Here is a 23,283-nt window from a genome sequence, read left to right as displayed (position 1 = left end):
CAACTCTAGAGACTAAAAACTATGCGCAATATAAATTTGTAAGGACCGAAAAAATTCAAAAAGTTATAAAATAGAGGGTAAAATTCTGAATTTTAAAATAAGAGGTATAAAACTGCATTTAAACCTAAAATATAATAAGGACTAATTTAGAATGTTTCTATTTTGTAGGGAAAAATACATACTATTTCACTAGGGATGTTCAAATATAAATCGATCTAAATAAAAACTGCAAACCAATAAAAAAAACTGAATATTTTATTTTATTGAATTTTTATTAGATAACTAGGGTGTTCAAATAAGTCTCTATTACATTAACAGATTATTAATTGATTTTAATTTTTTTTTTTTGCCATTTCATATGTTTTAATATGTTTCTATTATATATAAGATTTTGTATCAAATCTATTATTTTCCTAAATTTTTATAATATTAATAGTTTTTTTTTAAAAAAAAAATTGTAACTTGGATATTATAAAATCGATCCAAATTAAACCGCAATAATTTAGATTGGATCAAATTAAATTTTTTTAGGGTAAAATATGTTTTCACGGTCCCTACTTTTATAGCAAGTTTTGATTTTCGTCCTGTAAAATAAAATCACATGTTTTCATTCCTACAAAAATTTCTTTTGTTTTTAGTACTAAATGGCCAAAATTTTGACATTTTTTTAACATAATATAGTTTTAACATGATATATAGACATAATATAGACCATTGTGAACATAAAAAGGTCGCAATATTGATATTAACATGTTAAAATTTTGCTAATGAGAGACTAAAAACAAAAGAAATTTTTTTATAAGATAAAAACAAGTTAACGATACAAGTAGCAAGTTTTTTTTTTGAAAAAAATACAAGTAGCAAGTAACGATAAGAATTAAGAAGTGAAAACACCTTCAAAAAAAAAAAAAAAGATAAGTGAGATGAAATGAAATTGTTCGTGAACTCGAACACTTGCCACCACTAAACCGCCGCCGGAGTTCCTCGTCGGCCGCCAGAACCACCGAGAAACTCGTTCAGGTTATTCCTCTTTTTTCTCTTTCAATTTTGCTCCTCCTATTCGATTCCAGCCCGATTTGCTGCCGCCGTAGCCGCCCCTGCAAACGCAGAATTGCATCGGCTCCACTTCGCAGCGCGATTGAAAATATAGCTGATATAAAAATATCTGATTCATTTGTGTAGAAATGATTATCTCTTCCGTGAATGCTACACTTTCTGTCACAACCTCACTCTTCCGTCGAAGTAATAACAGCCTAAGAAGCTTAACATTTTGTTTACCTTTCTCATCTTCCGCTGCTTTTGTATCCTCCACTGACAAGCGTTCTCGGAAGAAATGGAGCCAGCCAGTTTTTGCTGCATTGGAGGTTGGTGGAGTCAAGATTACCAAACAAGGTAGTAGTTTGGTTTTTTTAAATTGTTTTACACTGTTATAAGGATTTGATTTTTGAAACTGATTCAAAAATTGTTGTTGATGCTATTTCATCTAGGAACATCCAAGTTTAGTATTTTAATTTCTCATATTAAGTCATTGTTATTGTTAGTTTCCAACTTCGAGGTGAAGTTTGTTAAGCATCAAGTGAATATGGTTGTCAAGTGCGGCATATTCTAGGACTAGTTGCTGTATTTTCGAGTCGATTCCTCTTTTTATGGACAGTTATTTGATTAATGAAATGAGTTAAGTTTATTGTTGTTAAAAAAATTATATATAATGTCATTGTAATGATTGGTTTAAAATGTTAGTAAAGATTTTACACTGATAGTGTATCAAAACTAAACTCATGTTTTAATGTCTTATATATTGTATATGATATGAAATCCCCTATTGTAATCCACACAAAAAATCGTTGATACTTAGCCACCTGTGCATTGTACGATCCTCATTTATCTTCCCCTCATGTTTTGAATACTTTGAACCACTAACAGGTGTTTTATACGACCACCAATTACATAATTGGTAAGAATGTCCATCGCTATGTTCTATTTATACGACCACCAATTACATACTTTGAATACATACAAAGCCATTTCATTGCAGTTTCATATTTGGATATAAATATTACCGTACTAGCTTGTTGTGTATAGCTTGTTATGGGAAGTGTATAGCTTGTTGTGTGCAGTGTTGTTTATGTCGATGTTTTTATTGAAAAAGTATTATTTGGCCTTTGTGCTTTTTGGTCTTTTAGATGTAGTGAAGGATGGCGATCCAACAAATAATGTTCCAGACAACATATTTTCAAAACTTGGAATGCAGCTTCACAGGAGGGATCAACACCCTCTTGGGATAATCAAGAATGCGATATATGACTATTTTGACACAAATTATTCAAACAAATTCAATAAGTTTGACGACCTTTGTCCCATTGTTTCACTAAAGCAGGTATGGAAAAATACATCAAAACTTTTATTGCCCTTTGCTCCAAATGATGCATTGATGTTATTTTTTGTTTTCACATTGGTTCAGTTATTCAACTTTTCATAATGGATACAACAAGTACAGAGTGTGTCCCTTATGAATTGTCCAACTGACAGCTAGCTAACCAACTAATTTGTTTCTATTTTGTTGATTACTCCTTATCAATGTAAACAACGAACCCCCTCTGTCTTATATTAAGTGTCACTTTAGGTTGTTTTACTTTTACAAAGATTAAGAAAGTTGTACATAAATGAGAGTGTAACAATTTTATAAAACTATCCCTATTAACAATTTGATGTTAGCCATGTCGTAAATGTGTAATGGAGTATAGTTGACTTCAAAGTAATGCATATATTATTAGTTTGAGGTAGAATTGGAATAAAAAAAGTAATTTTACGTTGAAAACATAAAACGTCACTTATTTTGAGACATTTTTTTGTCCTGATGTGATATTTAATATGGGACAGAGGGAGTACTTCTTTTTGGTTGACAAGGTGACTTGAACTTCATAACAAGGCTTCTCTCTGACAATCTTCTTTATGTTCCAGAACTTTGATGATGTCTTGGTTCCTGAAGACCATGTGAGTAGGAGCTATAATGATACATACTACATAGACCCTCAAACTGTTTTAAGGTGCCACACAAGTGCTCATCAGGCAGAACTACTGAGAGATGGACACACTCATTTCCTTGTTACAGGAGATGTTTATCGAAGGGATTCAATTGATTCTACTCATTATCCTGTCTTCCATCAAGTATGTCCCTTATGCAGTAATCAGTTTATTCCCTAATGAATACCTTTATATGATTTCTAGTTTTTAAATTATGTAGATGGAAGGCTTTCGAGTTTTTGCTCCAGATGAATGGGAGGCATCTGGGATGGATGCCACATCATTTTCAGCAGCAGACCTAAAGAAATGCCTTGAGGGTCTAGCACGCCATTTATTTGGTATTTGCAAATAGCCAATACACACATTTCATTTTCAGTTCTGCAATTTGATAATTGAGGAGGATTAGTATGATGAATTAATTAAAGAAAACAAAATAATCAATGTGAGTTTGATGGGAACTTTATCTTCATTTCATATACATTGATTGATACATGGATATTCCTTTTTTCATGCATAGTTAAACACATTTATTCAAAAGTTTTTGTAGATCTTCCCATTGTCTGAGAAATTTGCTTTATGCCTTTTTGACTTATTAGTGGTAGGTTCAGGTTTTTGAAAGATCCTTTCTGTTTATAGGGATAATAATGCTTAATATGTCTGTCCTTGCCAGACCCAAAATTGTAGGAGCCTCATACATTAGGCTGCCCTTTAAAGTTGTTCCCAAGTAAACAATAAAAAATGACACGATTGTAAGATAACATCAACAAACATATGTGCGTAATTTATAGCCTTAATTGGAAGGCTCCCCACACAACAAGCAATGTTTATAAGTGTGTGTGTCGCGCAAATTGGAAATTATTGTTGCCTATGAAACCCTGTCAAATAGGAAGGTGAATTTTATAATATTTTATGTTGATCATCTTATTGTAATGTTAAAAAAAGGATCCCGTGAGAAATTATATTTAATAAAGGTGTCTAGTTGTGATTGTGAATGTGATGTATTCATTTGGAGCTAAGTATAATTACAAAATGTTTATTTATAATCTTTTCCCTTGTACTTCTTCAGGTGAAGTGGAAATGCGCTGGGTCGATACCTATTTCCCATTTACTAATCCATCATTTGAACTTGAAATATATTTCAAGGTATTCTATGTTCATTGTTGTCTATTAAATGCATCATGTCTGTATAATTTCTGTTAATGGGTTTTGCCTCCAAAATTAGGGTGTCGATAATCTTTTTCTTTTCAAAATCACCACCGGCATATGTGGGTATTACCTTAGACCTGTTTGGTGCATTGTTTAAGATAGGGGTTACAGCATGAGGGTTACTTGTTGAAATAGGACAAGCCATGGAACTGGTAAACTTCTGAATTATTGTGTTCATTGTGGGTCACATATCACTTTTTTTTTTTAATTGGTCAACATAATTATGTGTCAAGTTGACCTTATTGAATATGTATATGCCAGTGCCACATACACATAGAAACAAATAGAACCGAGGTAGAAAAAGAAAGATGGAGAAACACAAAAGAAATAATTTTCTGTATATGTATATGAACTAGTCCAAGCTCGATGCTCAATACTTAGTAATTAGTATGCTTCATAGTTTATAATTTCATACTGACTATTTTATTTGTAAGAATCTTATCCTCGCCCGAGTTGTACTATTATTTCTTTCATTCTAATATATTTTCATTTTCAATGAAGACAAAGCATCTTACACTTAATATTAACCAATCAAATGCAAAACAGTAAATGGTTCCTTACTGAGATTAAATTGAGGTTATTATTTTTGTCTCAGGAGAAGTGGATGGAAGTTTTGGGGTGTGGAGTGACCGAGCAAGAGATTCTGAAAAGTAATGGGAAATCTAATAATGTTGCTTGGGCTTTTGGCCTAGGTTTGGAGAGGTTAGCTATGGTTCTATTTGACATACCAGACATTCGTCTCTTTTGGTCGGATGATGAGCGTTTTACCTCCCAGGTATCTATTGGATATGTTTCACAAACATCCTTCAATATTTTACTTATTTTTCCTGGTTGTCAGATTGACTGCAAGGTTTTATGAGTTAGTCATTCTGATAATCAAAATAATATTTCTTTTGAACAAGAATCAAATTTTTCACAAGTTTCATTCCTTTGTGATCTTTAATGTGTTACTTTCTTTTCTATTATTTTATATACAGTTCTCCAAGGGCCAGTTAGGGGTCAAATTTAAGCCATTTTCGAAGGTAACTTTTACACTACATGTGCATCTATATTCCAGGTGTCTACATTTGTTGTCATTTTGCTATGTAGTTAGTGGTTAGGAATTCTGTTATACCTTACAAAACAATGCTACAATTCGAAGATGTAAGTGAATGAGCCATGTGACTGAAACATAAGATGACCTGTGTAATTTTTATGCAAAAGCAAAACTATCAGTACTTCTGTTGTTTAGTGAGAATTGTTAGTCTAAATTCCGATTGCAATATATGATTAAAAATAGAAATGCATCTGCCCAGGACTGTCATGATATAATTCAGATACAAAGTTATTTTAAACTAATAATTTAGAGTATAATTTCTGCATTTTTGTTTCATTTTTGTCAAATGATACTTGTTCTATTAACTCCATGAGGTGTCAGTTCAATGGTAAGAGCTTGACTTTGTAATCTTCTCCAACTTCCCCCTTTCTCCTTTTAACCATCTGAATCTGTTTTGGTTGTTATATCAATATCAATCGAGTGCTCTGCTGCAAACATATTGGCTAGATGGCTAGATAGCGAGATGGGTTTATCGATTTTGAGATTCTCGTCCTTATTTTACAACTTAATTGTTTCTTAATTATCCTATGAGATTTCTTTCAGATTTCAAAGGCAATAAAACACAAGTATCCTCATATCCTTCTTTTATAGTCATGTTCTTGTAAATCATTTAATTGAAATGGAGGTTTGGTCCATTTTTTAATAACAAATTTCACAGTATTTTTTAGTTTTTGGCTGTGAGAGAATGGGGCCAACAAATTAAAAATTAAAAATTGTTATTGACCATGAGAATTTATATCAACTTTATATTGTGTCTGGATAAATTTGCAAAATCTTGTTTGGTCATTCTAATTATTCTCTCATTTTTCTTACAGTTTCCTCCTTGTTACAAAGACATCAGTTTTTGGATCAATGAATCCTTTACTGAAAACAATTTGTGTGAAGTTGTCAGAGGAGTAGCAGGGGATCTTGCAGAAGAGGTACATTATACATCTTTGAATAATTTGATTCATACTATCTCTGGTTACATTTATTTAGGTTAATGATTTAGCAGCTTTCATATTGTTCAATTCAGATAAAATACATTATACAATTATGGAATAGAGATGATTTGAAAATATTAATTAAGCCACCACACCCAAACTATAAACCTACAAGAAGCTTATATCATCACTTGCTGCAACATTCTTATCAGTCTAAAATTAACTAGTTAAAGGGATTAAGTTGCTAAGGCTAACGAAAGACGCTTCATTTGTAATGGTCATAATAACTGTATACTCTGTTGTGGAGTTGATCTAGAAAGAACTTTCTATTTCTTACTCTTCCAAGGGACAATGTCTCCAATTAGAACACAATGGTGAAGGATAGTATCTATTCGAAGTAGAATTTCCCCATCAACATTAGTTTAGTGATCACGTGCTGTATTTTGCCTGAGGATGGAACCACAACATCCCCATGATCATCACATGGAGATGGAACTTCGACATTCACTAGATTTGCTTTGAGGTTAGTTGTAACTTCTGTTTCTTGTAACCAAGAAAAAAATCACGACCACAAAAAGGATCAAGGTTTATCTTTTTTCTTATGCTGGGTTTCTCAATTATTTACCCTCTTGTCTTCTCTTGTTATTGTTCCTCTTCTCTGATAATAGTCATTTTAGTTTTTAACTGGATTATGACGGCCTTTCCCCCTTTTCTTATCCCTATGGTGGCACATTATGTTTGGTCCCTTTCTGATTCTGTTTTGTTTCATGAAAACTTGCAGGTGCAACTAATAGACAATTTCACCAACAAGAAAGGAATGACCAGTCACTGCTATAGGATTGCATATAGGTCTATGGAACGTTCTCTTACTGATGAGGAAATTAACGATCTGCAGGTATTAAATATAATTAGAAATAAATCCCTGCAATTATTGGTTTGATATTGTCATATTTTGTTTTCTGAACTACTAACGTTTTTTTCCTCCATCAATGCAGTCGAAAGTAAGAGAACTTGTGCAGAGCAAATTGGAAGTTGTCCTAAGATGAACTTTAACGGCTTAAACTTATCCAACTTTGCTCTGTTTTTTGTTCTCATTTTTTTTCCGATGTACAGACATTTTACCTCCCATTAAAGCATCTGAATGACACTATAGACAGATGTATTATTTATTTCGGCATGGTGAATGTTCACTACAGTGAGCTGAACAGGAATGTGTCCGTGTTTTCTTTAACAATCTTCACTTTCAACAAATGGTTTCTGCTGACTATTGTATGCCAAGAGGATTCCAAATTTATGTGGTCAAAAAAATTCTGTTAATGATATAATGTAGAAAACTGAACCTTGTGGAATTAATTAGATTTGTATAAATTTATGGCTTCCTCTCCTATTTTATCTTTGCTACAAAAATTGGGTTGAAATTTCTAAATTGATTTTAGATGAATATGAAAAGTGGTGTTTTGGTATTTTTAATGGTACAGTTAAAAACAAAGCTTTGAGATTTGGCAGTTTATTTTTCGACAAAATTTAGGTGCATTTTCTTATGTGGTTTTTCACATAAAATTTGCATTTTGTGCCTTATAATAAACTGAGAAAATTGCAGATTTGAAAAATCATTGGCAGTCGTGTATTTTAGGTAAAGAACCACACAAAAAACACCTAAAAAATACACCTAAGTCTGTACTTTATTACGTCAAAAAATAAAAGGTTTGTTGCAGTCTAAATAAAGTCCCGATATATTTTCATTACATAGAAGATAGGCTAAGAAATAAAAATATGTTCTTAAACTCATATTTTGTGATTCACACCTTCATCATAGTCTCTCACCCAAGCAAATGCACATGCACTATCTTATGGTTGTTTGTTTCCTTTACCAAAATCCAAATATCGAATGCTGAATAAATTATCAATTTAATTTCTCTCCAATTCGGTCTTCCAATTTAATCTCTAAAATATATAAATATAATAAAAAAAAATTAGCACTTACAAACTCTTGACTGGTAAAACTTCATTAAGAAACTAAGTAACCATAATGTATGATGATATATCTAGTTGCTTACACCTATAAAAAAAAAAGCCTCATATCACTCTCTTCTATTAGTCTATATCTAAATTCTCAACCTATACTGTGAAATTTAAACCCAAAAAAAATATTTAATTAAAAGAAGAAAGGAAAAAATAGATGATTGTGAATAATTAAAAGTACTTTTCAAGCTTCTTGGGCTTGAGCAATTGAAGAGGAGGGTGGTTTAATAAAACCACAATTACTACAAGGTGTAGGCACTGTCAATGTCATCTCACTGTAATTTGTACAACTCTTTGTGCAGTTGTGTCCTCCTCTTATAACATGTTCAGGCAATATCAGTGTATATTTCTCATCATCTTTTTCTTCACCTCTAATCATTACTATAGAATGTCCTGTTGAATGACACCTTGAAAATCTTTGTTCTTCTTGTTGTCTCATGCTTGTACTCACATTTTGATCACCTTCATGTATTTGAGCTCTAGTGATCTCACCAACACTGTCTCTTTCCTCTTCTCTAATATCAATGTGTATGTCATCATCGCACGGTAATGATGACATACCCTCTTGTTCATTATTGTTGTTGGTGGTGGTGGTGTTGTCCCCGCCGTGTTTTGACATTTGGTCGGGAGGTGAATCAAGGTCGGTTCGACAAACGGGGCATGTCTTGTGAGATTGAAGCCATAGGTCAATACATTCTTGGTGGAAAACATGGCAACAAATGGTTAGGAGACGAAGCATGCTATCGTCTTCGAACTCTAGCAAACAAATGGCACATTCTAAGCTATAACTCTTCTCCTTGCGAAGGTCTTTTACGGAGGCATAGAGGAAAGTTGGGAATTTTTCTAGAAGGGTAAGATCGAGTCCCCTAGGAGGTGACCTCTCAGGTGACAGACGAACGAGGGATCCTGAGGCCGTGCGTTGTAAGGCCCAAGTATGCAAAACGCTAGCAAAACAATACTTGCAAAGATAAACTACGCTAAAAGCCACAAAGCATAGGATGAGAACGGTGAGGGTGAATGCTACTAGTGCCGGTGGGGTCTTGTAGGTTGGGGCCGGTGGGATTTCGTATTTAGGTTCCGATGAAGACATTTCCGGAATGAGAAGCTATCAACAATGGACAATAATTTGTTTTCAAGGTGACCGGAGGATGGCTTATTCCGGACCTTCCATCCTCTATTCTTTGCATGGATGGGAGGAGTTTATGAACAAAAGTAGTGGGTGAATGAAGATTGTTAGTAAAGTGGTGATTACTTTTGTACCTCCACCTTACTCTCTTTTTTTTTAGAGAGGATTTTAAGGACAAAATGTGGAAAGAAAATCAATTGAGTAGATATGTTATGCATGGTGTTATTTGAGTACTAGATGATGGGTTAATATTCCATTCAAAAGAGTAAATGATGGGTTAATTTGAGACACTAATGTGGAGGGTTATTTTTAGCCCTTGGTGAGAAGGGTTGGTTTTGAGCGAGTCCTTATGAGAAAGACAAGGACTTGTGTCCGAACATTACTCAAGGTGTAAGGATAAGCCATTAGTATTATTAAATTATAACTACATATCTTTATCAACAAAAAAAAAAGAAAGGAAATTTCTAATTACATTTAGTATAGAAATTAATATCTATAAAAATCTTTTTTATGTATAAGCAAATTTTTATTAAAAAAGAGTAAATTAGAACAAGATGTGTAAATTGCTACTCCAAAATCAATAAATATATATTATTCACCCACTACACTTTACTTGATAGATAAAAAAATAAATAAAGATAAGAAAGATTTTGTGGTACGACATACTCCTTTTCTCGAGCGTCTTACGAATTTATCAAAATACTCTTGTCCGTTATTTAGGTAGCGGACACCCCCAAAAAAACTCTACCTTTATAACGTCCGCTACTTAAATAGCGGATAACATTTACAAAAAATTCTCATTTTTATGACGTCTGCTACTTAAGTAGCGAAGGGTAAAATAGGAAAGGCATAAGGCGCGCGAGAATTTGGTAGGGCGGAAGAAGAATATCTCTTGTTCCTTATCATTGCTACCTTGTTCATAACACCACCCAAGTCCAAGAAATAAAAATGTCGATGATAAAATAGAAATTGAAATTTTTGGACTATGAGGATGCTTCTTATCAGACTATCAATCAACTAAAATTTATTATTTATGTTGGTTCTATTCTATCACTCCTTGAAGGAATGCTAGAATTGTTGAATTATTAGAATGTAATTTTGAGGAGGTTCTTTTATTTATTTGGTATTCTTATTTCAAAGGCTAAGGATATTGTGGACAAATTTAAATCCAAATTAGTTGTTTGGAAGACATCTTTATTGTCTATTGATGATAGAGTGTAGCTAGTAAAAAATGCTATTCATGGTCTATTGATATACTACAATTTTCTTATCTATTTTTGGCCTGTCACTTTAATAAATACTACTGAAAAATAGATAAGAAAATTTATTTGGACTGCAGAAATTTGCATTGTGGCATGACAGAAAGTTTGCACTCTTATTAAGGAGTGAGACCTTGGTATGAGGTCCGTGTGAGATTAATAAGACACCTATCTAATAGCTAGGTTGGAAGTTGAATAATTTTTGAGAAATCCCTATAATACTTGTTGGAGGTGATAGATCTGTTTTTGAGTATGAAAGCAATGCAATCATTTAACTCATACATCAGTTAGTGTTTCCTCTGAGGGAAATTTCTTCTTAACTTGTAAGTTTTCTTGAGCTTCCCATTTATTCCAGGTCAGTTTTGGATTGGCATTTGGAGCAACTAATCCTGGTTTTCCGTCCCTTGCACGGATGCTAAATTATGTAGCCTGTAATTATATTTCACTGTTTAGTAATGGCCAATGGAAAAGCTTTTGCTCAGAGACACGAGCTAACTTCCAAGAGAAAACATCATGCATATTTGTAATCAAACCAGAGATTATTAATTCATAAAAGTAGGGCAAAACAACTCCAGGTAAAATATTTCTATCAATTCTCCCACTGCAAAATAGTTTTTGGTATACCAAACTTGCACCACTCAAATGCATCTACATGAAGAAAGGCATGCCAATACAAATTTAACCTATAAAGAACTACAAAAAAAAGCCTTCCAACCGAAGCAGAAATAACCTCACACCGCAGCAAGATGAGCTACGAGTTGAGTTAACAGACAATTTATTGAAATCTCAAGATTACTTGAGAGCTCAAGCCAACAAGCATAATAGGGCACTGGAATTTCAAGTTGCCAGATCAGAGCAGAATGAATTCAGTTTCTTTATTGAATTTGAAGGTCATAGTAGTACAGCAACAGGCGCACAACCTCCTCCCGTAATGCTGTCTGGCAAATATGAGTTACAAGTGCAACTGAAACAGATTCTTAGTGTGAGACAAGGTTCCTCGGGCCACTTAGAGGTGTTTATCAAATGGTTCAAAATTGAAACCTGTTTGAGTATGAGAGCAGTTGAGATTGGGAAAGCAACTAAGTTATACATTTCGAAACTTAAGGACTTGTTACTGGAACTCTTCGAGTACAATCTTCCTATGAAAGTGTACATTTGAAAACTTTGAGTTATATGTAATTCTCATGTAGTATAGAGTACGCAAAAAAGTTGTTTGGTTATTAGAATAAATACAAATTGACTAATGTCAACTAATCAGGTTACTAGCAATAGCATATTTAAGCTACAGATTTGAGCAATCATCCCAACATGTCCGATTGTACTCATGTATATGATTTGCAGCTTCACTCAAATCATTTATTTGGTTTGATCCCACCTTCATTACCCGCTCTACCTAGCTTGAGCATCGTATCTTTGGGCGACAATTGGCTTCAAGGACCAATACCTCTGTTCCGTAAGGGTGTTAAAGCAATTGTCGAACCAAATTACTTTTGTCGGAGCGATGTTGGACCCTGTGATCCACAGATTATGGTTTTGCTTGAAATTTTTGGGCCTCCTGCTTTTTTCTTCAATCAGGACAATGCTTGTAAGGCAAAAGTTATTTTGTGTGAACGAGGGAAGATTGTGAGCATTGATTTTGGGGATCAGGCATTGTCGACAAATTCAACGGGAACTATATCTCCAGCATTTTCCAAGTTAACAAATTTTAGGGTATCAATTTTTTTAAACTTAACGTGCGTGCACTCGCGCGTGCGTGCGTGCATGCGTGTCTGTTTAAATGAATAAATTAAATAAATATTATAATTTGTACCAAAAAAAAAATAATAAATAAATATTATAATTAAATTTTAAAAAAGATTTAAGACTCTTGTGATTTTGATAGTGAAATCTATTTGAAGAATTAAATGCTTGTCGGCAATGTCAACCGGAATTATCTCTCCAGCTTTTTCCAAGTTAACAAATTTAGTGAACTTGAATCTTTCTGGCAATCATTTGACAGGTTCAATACCACAGAGTCTTACACCTTTGCATCAACTCAAGAATCTCGACGTTTCTAATAATAATTTATCGGGAATGATTCCCAATTTTGCATCCAAGGTTAAGTTGAATATCACAGTAAATGCTTTGCGAAGCAAAAATATGTCTAGACAAGGTGGAGGCGAAAATGCAACTACTGCAGGTGATTTACAAATCTGATGTGTATAGTTATGGAATGTTGATTCTTGAAGTGATTGGTGGAAGAAAGAACTATGACACTGGAGGTACATCTGCTTCTGAAATGTTCTTTCCAGACTGGATTTATAAAGATCTTGAACAAGGTAACAACAACCTTGAGAATTGTTTGGAAATTTCAAAGGAAGAAAATGATATGGTGAGAAAGATTACTATGGCAAGTTTATGATGCATTCATTACTTACATGATATGAGAACCCTCAACCTAAGCAACAACTTCAATCTCTCCAACTGGGTATTTCCTCTGGATAGTTTATCTTTCTCCAAATATTTGGACATCCTTGATCTCCAAGCTACCAATATCATTGGCTCATTACCATCAGAGATGTTCAATTCCATTCCAAATTTGCACACTTTTATTATTTCTCACAACCAAATCGATGGAATTCTACCCGAGTCTCTAGGGAAATCATCGGTGAGCATTTTACGGCTTAACAACCAGTCGGGATCCGGGTTTCAGGGTACAATTAGTGTTATATCACCCATGCATAACTTGTCTCAAGCGTGGCTTCACAATAACAGCTTCACGGGTCGAATCCCCAACATGTCCGATTGTACTCATGTATATGATTTGCAGCTTCACTCAAATCATTTATTTGGTTTGATCCCACCTTCATTACCCGCTCTACCTAGCTTGAGCATCGTATCTTTGGGCGACAATTGGCTTCAAGGACCAATACCTCTGTTCCGCAAGGGTGTTAAAGCAACTGTCGAACCAAATTACATTTGTCGGAGCGATGTTGGACCCTGTGATCCCCAGATTATGGTTTTGCTTGAAATTTTTGAAACTTTTGGGCCTCCTGCTTTTTTCTTCAATCAGGACAATGCTTGTAAGGAAAAAGTTATTTTGTGTGAACGAGGGAAGATTGTGAGCATTGATTTTGGGGATCAGGCATTGTCGACAAATTCAACGAGAACTATCTCTCCAGCATTTTCCAAGTTAACAAAGTTTAGGGTATCAATTTTTTTAAACTTAATGTGTGCATATGTGCGTGCGTGCACTCGCGCGTGCGTGCGTGCATGCGTGTCTGTTTAAATGAATAAATTAAATAAATATTATAATTAAATTTTAAAAAAGATTTAAGACTTATGATTTTGATAGTGAAATCTATTTGAAGAATTAAATGCTTGTCGGCACTGTCAACCGGAATTATCTCTCCAGCTTTTTCCAAGTTAACAAATTTAGTGAACTTGAATCTTTCTGGCAATCGTTTGACAGGTTCAATACCACAGAGTCTTACAACTTTGCATCAACTCAAGAATCTCGACGTTTCTAATAATAATTTATCGGGAATGATTCCCAATTTTGCATCCAAGGTTAAGTTGAATATCACAGGAAATGCTTTGCGAAGCAAAAATATGTCTAGACAAGGTGGAGGCGAAAATGCAACTACTGCAGGTGATGGTCAAACCGGAGGTTCATCTAAAGCAAACCTTAGACATGTAATGTGGATCGTAGGTATGCTTCTATATTCAGTCAGACCTTTGTTACTTATTATCATCAAAATTTCCAATAATTAGACTCATTTCTTACTGGAAGGTTAAGACAAACATTTAGTTTTTTTAGACTGATCCATATATTTGAAAAGATTACTCAATGAAATATATAAATAATATTGTATTTAGATTTGACAATTTAACTTATTTAATCCTCCACACTAATTACTCCATTTACTTTTGTTTATAATTCTCTCATGTGCAAACATGCAGGGGCTTCGGTGATTAGTGTTGGATTTGTTATACTTATTGTGTTGATTATTTGTAAACACAAGAGGTATCATATTTTAGTAAAAAGTAGGTTCTTCAAGAAAATAAAAGAATCTACTGACCACAATGTGGAGGTTTTCATGTGAAGTCATAATTCATCGATGCCAAGAAGATACAGTTATGCAGAAGTAAAAAGTATAACACACTCGTTCCGAGATAAATTAGGCCAAGGAGGATATGGTGATGTGTACAAAGGAATTTTATCTGATGGTCGCCAAGTGGCGGTGAAAGTAATAAAGGAATCAAAGGGAAATGGACAAGAGTTCATAAATGAAGTTGCTAGCATCAGTAGAACATCACACATGAACATTGTGTCTCTTTTAGGCTTTTGTTATGAGGTGAACAAAAGAGAACTCATATATGAACTCATGCCCAAAGGTTCACTAGATAAGTTCATCTACAAAAGAGAAATTCCTAATACTGTTTGTGATTTTGATTGGAACACTTTGTTCCAAATTGCAATTTGCATTCCTAGAGGTCTAGAATACTTGCATCATGGATGTACTTCAAGGATTCTGCATCTCGATATAAAGCCTCAAAACATTCTTTTGGATGAAGATTTTTGTCCAAAAATCTCTGATTTTGGACTAGCAAAAATATGCCAAAAGAATAATAGTATTGTCTTTATACCTGGCACAATAGGAACCGTAGGATTCATAGCACCAGAAGTATTTAGTAGAGCATTTGGTGGAGTTTCTTACAAATCTGATGTGTATAGTTATGGAATGTTGATTCTTGAAGTGATTGGTGGAAGAAAGAACTATGACACTGGAGGTACATCTGCTTCTGAAATGTTCTTTCCAGACTGGATTTATAAAGATCTTGAACAAGGTAACAACAACCTTGAGAATTGTTTGGAAATTTCAAAGGAAGAAAATGATATGGTGAGAAAGATTACTATGGTAAGTTTATGATGCATTCATTACTTACATGATATGAGAACCCTCAACCTAAGCAACAACTTCAATCTCTCCAACTGAGTATTTCCTCTGGATAGTTTATCTTTCTCCAAATATTTGGACATCCTTGATCTCCAAGCTACCAATATCATTGGCTCATTACCATCAGAGATGTTCAATTCCTTTCCAAATTTGCACACTTTTATTATTTCTCACAACCAAAACGATGGAATTCTACCCGAGTCTCTAGGGAAATCATCGGTGAGCATTTTACGGCTTAACAACCAGTCGGGATCCGAGTTTCAGGGTACAATTAATGTTATATCACCCATGCATAACTTGTCTCAAGCGTGGCTTCACAATAACAGCTTCACGGGTCGAATCCCCAACATGTCCGATTGTACTCATGTATATGATTTGCAGCTTCACTCAAATCATTTATTTGGTTTGATCCCACCTTCATTACCCGCTCTACCTAGCTTGAGCATCGTATCTTTGGGCGACAATTGGCTTCAAGGACCAATACCTCTGTTCCGCAAGGGTGTTAAAGCAACTGTCGAACCAAATTACATTTGTCGGAGCGATGTTGGACCCTGTGATCCCCAGATTATGGTTTTGCTTGAAATTTTTGAAACTTTTGGGCCTCCTGCTTTTTTCTTCAATCAGGACAATGCTTGTAAGGCAAAAGTTATTTTGTGTGAACGAGGGAAGATTGTGAGCATTGATTTTGGGGATCAGGCATTGTCGACAAATTCAACGAGAACTATCTCTCCAGCATTTTCCAAGTTAACAAATTTTAGGGTATCAATTTTTTTAAACTTAATGTGTGCATATGTGCGTGCGTGCACTCGCGCGTGCGTGCGTGCATGCGTGTCTGTTTAAATGAATAAATTAAATAAATATTATAATTAAATTTTAAAAAAGATTTAAGACTCTTATGATTTTGATAGTGAAATCTATTTGAAGAATTAAATGCTTGTCGGCAATGTCAACCGGAATTATCTCTCCAGCTTTTTCCAAGTTAACAAATTTAGTGAACTTGAATCTTTCTGGCAATCGTTTGACAGGTTCAATACCACAGAGTCTTACAACTTTGCATCAACTCAAGAATCTCGACGTTTCTAATAATAATTTATCGGGAATGATTCCCAATTTTGCATCCAAGGTTAAGTTGAATATTACAGGAAATGCTTTGCTAAGCAAAAATATGTCTAGACAAGGTGGAGGCGAAAATGCAACTACAGTAGGTGATGGTCAAACCGGAGGTTCATCTAAAGCAAACCTTAGACATGTAATTTGGATCGTAGGTATGCTTCTATATTCAGTCAGACCTTTGTTACTTATTATCATCAAAATTTCCAATAATTAGACTCATTTCTTACTGGAAGGTTAAGACAAACATTTAATTTTTTAGACTGATCCATATATTTGAAAAGATTACTCAATGAAATATATAAATAATACTGTATTTAGATTTGACAATTTAACTTATTTAATCCTCCTCACTAATTACTCCATTTACTTTTGTTTATAATTCTCTCATGTGCAAACATGCAGGGGGCTTCGGTGATTAGTGTTGGATTTGTTATACTTATTGTGTTGATTATTTGTAAACACAAGAGGTATCATATTTTAGTAAAAAGTTGGTTCTTCAAGAAAATAAAAGAATCTACTGACCACGATGTGGAGGTTTTCATGCGAAGTCATAATTCATCGATGCCAAGAAGATACAGTTATGCAAAAGTAAAAAGTATAACACACTCGTTCCGAGATAAATTAGGCCAAGGAGGATATGGTGATGTGTACAAAGGAATTTTATCTTATGGTCGCCAAGTGGCGGTGAAAGTAATAAAGGAATCAAAGGGAAATGGACAAGAGTTCATAAATGAAGTTGCTAGCATCAGTAGAACATCACACCTGAACATTGTGTCTCTTTTAGGCTTTTGTTATGAGGTGAACAAAAGAGCACTCATATATGAACTCATGCCCAAAGGTTCACTAGATAATTTCATCTACAAAAGAGAAATTCCTAATGCTGTTTGTGATTTTGATTGGAACACTTTGTTCCAAATTGCAATTGGCATTGCTAGAGGTCTAGAGTTCTTGCATCATGGATGTACTTCAAGGATTCTGCATCTCGATATAAAGCCTCAAAACATTCTTTTGGATGAAGATTTTTGTCCAAAAATCTCTGATTTTGGACTAGCAAAAATATGCCAAAAGAATAATAGTATTGTCTCTATACCCGGCACAATAGGAACCGTAGGATTCATAGCACCAGAAGTATTTAGTAGAGCATTTGATGGAGTTTCTTACAAATCTGATGTGTATAGTTATTGAATGTTGATTCTTGAAGTGATTGGTGGAAGAAAGAACTATGACACTGGAGGTACATCTGCTTCTGAAATGTTCTTTCCAGACTGGATTTATAAAGATCTTGAACAAGGTAACAACAACCTTGAGAATTGTTTGGAAATTTCAAAGGAAGAAAATGATATGGTGAGAAAGATTACTATGGTAAGTTTATGATGCATTCATTACTTACATGATATGAGAACCCTCAACCTAAGCAACAACTTCAATCTCTCCAACTGAGTATTTCCTCTGGATAGTTTATCTTTCTCCAAATATTTGGACATCCTTGATCTCCAAGCTACCAATATCATTGGCTCATTACCATCAGAGATGTTCAATTCCTTTCCAAATTTGCACACTTTTATTATTTCTCACAACCAAAACGATGGAATTCTACCCGAGTCTCTAGGGAAATCATCGGTGAGCATTTTACGGCTTAACAACCAGTCGGGATCCGAGTTTCAGGGTACAATTAATGTTATATCACCCATGCATAACTTGTCTCAAGCGTGGCTTCACAATAACAGCTTCACGGGTCGAATCCCCAACATGTCCGATTGTACTCATGTATATGATTTGCAGCTTCACTCAAATCATTTATTTGGTTTGATCCCACCTTCATTACCCGCTCTACCTAGCTTGAGCATCGTATCTTTGGGCGACAATTGGCTTCAAGGACCAATACCTCTGTTCCGCAAGGGTGTTAAAGCAACTGTCGAACCAAATTACATTTGTCGGAGCGATGTTGGACCCTGTGATCCCCAGATTATGGTTTTGCTTGAAATTTTTGAAACTTTTGGGCCTCCTGCTTTTTTCTTCAATCAGGACAATGCTTGTAAGGCAAAAGTTATTTTGTGTGAACGAGGGAAGATTGTGAGCATTGATTTTGGGGATCAGGCATTGTCGACAAATTCAACGAGAACTATCTCTCCAGCATTTTCCAAGTTAACAAATTTTAGGGTATCAATTTTTTTAAACTTAATGTGTGCATATGTGCGTGCGTGCACTCGCGCGTGCGTGCGTGCATGCGTGTCTGTTTAAATGAATAAATTAAATAAATATTATAATTAAATTTTAAAAAAGATTTAAGACTCTTATGATTTTGATAGTGAAATCTATTTGAAGAATTAAATGCTTGTCGGCAATGTCAACCGGAATTATCTCTCCAGCTTTTTCCAAGTTAACAAATTTAGTGAACTTGAATCTTTCTGGCAATCGTTTGACAGGTTCAATACCACAGAGTCTTACAACTTTGCATCAACTCAAGAATCTCGACGTTTCTAATAATAATTTATCGGGAATGATTCCCAATTTTGCATCCAAGGTTAAGTTGAATATTACAGGAAATGCTTTGCTAAGCAAAAATATGTCTAGACAAGGTGGAGGCGAAAATGCAACTACAGTAGGTGATGGTCAAACCGGAGGTTCATCTAAAGCAAACCTTAGACATGTAATTTGGATCGTAGGTATGCTTCTATATTCAGTCAGACCTTTGTTACTTATTATCATCAAAATTTCCAATAATTAGACTCATTTCTTACTGGAAGGTTAAGACAAACATTTAATTTTTTAGACTGATCCATATATTTGAAAAGATTACTCAATGAAATATATAAATAATACTGTATTTAGATTTGACAATTTAACTTATTTAATCCTCCTCACTAATTACTCCATTTACTTTTGTTTATAATTCTCTCATGTGCAAACATGCAGGGGGCTTCGGTGATTAGTGTTGGATTTGTTATACTTATTGTGTTGATTATTTGTAAACACAAGAGGTATCATATTTTAGTAAAAAGTTGGTTCTTCAAGAAAATAAAAGAATCTACTGACCACGATGTGGAGGTTTTCATGCGAAGTCATAATTCATCGATGCCAAGAAGATACAGTTATGCAAAAGTAAAAAGTATAACACACTCGTTCCGAGATAAATTAGGCCAAGGAGGATATGGTGATGTGTACAAAGGAATTTTATCTTATGGTCGCCAAGTGGCGGTGAAAGTAATAAAGGAATCAAAGGGAAATGGACAAGAGTTCATAAATGAAGTTGCTAGCATCAGTAGAACATCACACCTGAACATTGTGTCTCTTTTAGGCTTTTGTTATGAGGTGAACAAAAGAGCACTCATATATGAACTCATGCCCAAAGGTTCACTAGATAATTTCATCTACAAAAGAGAAATTCCTAATGCTGTTTGTGATTTTGATTGGAACACTTTGTTCCAAATTGCAATTGGCATTGCTAGAGGTCTAGAGTTCTTGCATCATGGATGTACTTCAAGGATTCTGCATCTCGATATAAAGCCTCAAAACATTCTTTTGGATGAAGATTTTTGTCCAAAAATCTCTGATTTTGGACTAGCAAAAATATGCCAAAAGAATAATAGTATTGTCTCTATACCCGGCACAATAGGAACCGTAGGATTCATAGCACCAGAAGTATTTAGTAGAGCATTTGATGGAGTTTCTTACAAATCTGATGTGTATAGTTATTGAATGTTGATTCTTGAAGTGATTAGTGGAAGAAAGAACTATGACACTTGAGGTACATCTGCTTCTGAAATGTTCTTTCCAGACTGGATTTATAAAGATCTTGAAATTCTGGCACACTCGTGTTTCGATGTTGAACCTGATGCTTTAACACTGTAATACAGTTTCAATGCTTGATCAGATGATTCAACATCTAGCGGCGCATACGAAATGAACAATAAACGTAACAAACAGAAAACTAAATGACACAGTTATTTGTTAACCCAGTTCAGCATAAGCCTACTCTGGGGGATACCAATTCAGGAGTGAATCCACTATGATAGTATTAGTTTGAAGCCCTCAATAAACAACCCGTTTAAGACTTCTCACCTAATCACCACCTGTGCTATATTCTACCTAAGACACACCTAGGTATGAGAACCTCCGCTCACCTCCTCTTGACCACAGCCACTGTGATCGTACACTATTACGTTTAACAGGTGAAGACACACTTCATAAAACACTCATCACTTCCGTACTTCAAAGCTTTGGAATGGTTCACACACACTATCTCCTTGCTTAGAAGCTCCCGAGATATTACAACACAAAGACACACAGTTCTTAATCTTGCATCAAATCAACACAAGAATATGAACACAATGACACTATACTAAAACCCTAAACTCACGCTTTGTAAAACACAAATCTGGTTTCAGTGGTTTGAACAATGGTGTCAGCTTCCTTAAATAACCTGCGCTAGCATGGGCCAGGTCTTGAATTGGGCTTCGAAAACTCAGCAGGATCAAAAATTCCTTCAAGGAATATTCTTCGAACAAATGTTTTGTTTCCTTAAATGGATGATTTGATTAGCAAACAAAACTAGGTTATGGCCGCCTTCTGAACCATAAGGAACGGCGCTACTTGGCGCACAAGTAGAATTCACGTGGATTCCATAAATAGAAAAGGCGCGAGATCACAATGTAACAGGCCCGGCCCACTGGATGTGGTATCCAATGTTGAAGCATTCTGGGCAACATCTTGCTTGCACTGGATGATGGAAGCATGTAGTTCCACATCTAGTTTGGTCATATGTTTTAGCAAAATGAGGCCAATCATAAAACGCCAACAGATCTTGAACAAGGTAACAACAACCTTGAGAATTGTTTGGAAATTTCAGAGGAAGAAAATGATATGGTGAGAAAGATTACTATGGTAAGTCTATTTTGCATTCAAACAAAACCATCAGATAGACCATCAATGAGTAAAGTAATAGAAATGCTGCAAGGATCACTTCAGTCGGTGCCATATCCTCCAAAGCCTATCTTATATTCTCCTGAAGTGCCATCATTACAAATTTCAGATGCGTCTTCCAGAAATTCTCTTGAGCAAGGTAAATTCAAACCATTTCTAATTTTAATTCTTTTAGTTCATTCTTTTGTTATAATGTATTTTGATAGATATAAGATGTTGGAGTGTTTTCTACTAGTAGTTGTTTTGATAGGATGTTTGATATTATTTCCTTTTCTTTGCTGGCAGATTCTAGCATGATGTTTGATATCACATAAATTAGTGAGGTTGTGTCTTATGGAGAAAAACAAACACCTTCTAATATTCTGTTTTCTAATTATTATATTTGTTTATCAGTATTTTTGCTGACAAACTAGTTTCGTTTACAATGGAAAATGTCCTATATTTTGATAGATATAATATAGCTTTAGTTCATTCTTTTGTTTTATAACAATAGTACTATTCTGAACAGAACATGAAGTTCTTTTGATATTTCAGTTAGTAGATGATGAATATGTTGATGTAACATTTTATTTCCAATGGTGAATATATTATGATGTAGCATTTTCTGTTTGCAGATATGATTTCTCAAACGGCAACGGCATCTGCAAGCGTTGTTAATCTTGACGATTGAAGTCATTTGTAATAGATATGATTTTAGTAGTTAAGATGTTTGGAGTTAGTAGAAAATTTGTGTTTTTAATAGACAAGTATTTTGTGGATGAAATTGGAGTTTAGTAGCAAGTTTTTAGTTTCTAATTTGCAAAAAGAAAATATGGTAGCAGGTTAATATGTATCGATTTACATTGGTTTACCATATATATGTAGCAGGTTTTGTATGTATGGATTTACATTAGTTTCTGTTTGTTTTTAACTATGTATGTGTTACATTGAGTTATTATTAAAGAAAAACCAATTAAAACCAGTTAAATTGAAAACTGTTGATAGTGAAGAATTGAAGGATTAGGACAGTTGCTTGTGCAACAAGCCAACTGTCATATTGTGTTAGTTTAATAATTAGTTCCACAAGTAGTTAGAGGCAGATACAACTTCTAAGAGTTAGTTACTAGCTTAACACATTTTTATATAAGCATATCCATAGTCACTGTAACATCTGAGTTGAGTAATAAAATTTTCTCTCTTTACTTTGAGCTACGCGCGTGCCTATTCTCTTCTCTGCATAGTTAGGCTCAACTTGCGCCTAACACATCTTATTCCACCATTGTTGCATACAATGTGCACTCTAATGGCAGAATAAACTACTCTATACGTGTAAACCACAATATAACTACCGCCATATTTGATTTTCATCTTCTCCTTCATTCTTTAGTCACATTTCCTTTGTGACTGGTTTTTTCTTCTTGATCTTTCTTTGATTTCTTGTTAATAGTTCGGTTCAGTTCAATGAAAAATTAGAATTGTGCAGTTCGTTCAAATTAAAACCAGTTAAGTTAAAAACGGTTCGGTTCCGGTGTTTTAATACATAACCGGTTATCTGGTTAACCGAGCTTTTACAACCTCTTTTGAAACTTGATGGACAAACCAGCATTGGAATTCAACCAAAACCAATCTTTTATACTTATGATGACCAAATTCAACCTCTGTAAAAGCCCCT

General features: G+C 34.4%; 2 protein-coding genes and 1 pseudogene across 2 annotated transcripts; 2 read left to right on the top strand and 1 right to left on the bottom strand.

The window, feature by feature from the left end:
* Positions 1-824: 824 nt before the first annotated feature.
* LOC123888953 (phenylalanine--tRNA ligase, chloroplastic/mitochondrial) lies at positions 825-7,628 on the top strand. The gene is made up of 11 exons (XM_045938119.1): positions 825-1,020; positions 1,183-1,392; positions 2,184-2,377; positions 2,962-3,168; positions 3,245-3,362; positions 4,091-4,167; positions 4,826-5,005; positions 5,208-5,252; positions 6,142-6,246; positions 7,031-7,144; positions 7,245-7,628. The coding sequence occupies exons 2-11, from the start codon at positions 1,185-1,187 to the stop codon at positions 7,293-7,295; spliced, it is 1,299 nt and encodes a 432-aa protein (XP_045794075.1). The 5' UTR covers positions 825-1,020; positions 1,183-1,184; the 3' UTR covers positions 7,296-7,628.
* An 827-nt stretch (positions 7,629-8,455) lies between these two features.
* On the bottom strand, positions 8,456-9,361 carry LOC123888609 (RING-H2 finger protein ATL29-like). The gene has a single exon (XM_045937691.1). It carries the CDS (start codon positions 9,359-9,361, stop codon positions 8,456-8,458), a length of 906 nt encoding a protein of 301 aa, XP_045793647.1.
* Positions 9,362-13,078: 3,717 nt separating this feature from the next.
* On the top strand, positions 13,079-22,302 carry LOC123891670 (annotated as a pseudogene).
* Positions 22,303-23,283: the final 981 nt, after the last annotated feature.

The sequence above is a fragment of the Trifolium pratense genome, linkage group LG6 (genome assembly GCF_020283565.1).
Source record: "Trifolium pratense cultivar HEN17-A07 linkage group LG6, ARS_RC_1.1, whole genome shotgun sequence".
NCBI lineage: Eukaryota > Viridiplantae > Streptophyta > Magnoliopsida > Fabales > Fabaceae > Trifolium > Trifolium pratense.
Note: the sequence above shows the minus strand (reverse complement) of the source record. Positions and strands in the feature narration are given on the sequence as shown.

Coding starts and splice junctions, on each gene's coding strand:
- LOC123888953 (XM_045938119.1), top strand. CDS start 1,185: ATGATTATCTCTTCCGTGAATGCTACACTTTCTGTCACAACCTCACTC. Junction 3,169..3,244: donor ATTATCCTGTCTTCCATCAA/GTATGTCCCTTA, acceptor TAAATTATGTAG/ATGGAAGGCTTTCGAGTTTT. Junction 4,168..4,825: donor AACTTGAAATATATTTCAAG/GTATTCTATGTT, acceptor TTTTTGTCTCAG/GAGAAGTGGATGGAAGTTTT.
- LOC123888609 (XM_045937691.1), bottom strand. CDS start 9,361: ATGTCTTCATCGGAACCTAAATACGAAATCCCACCGGCCCCAACCTAC.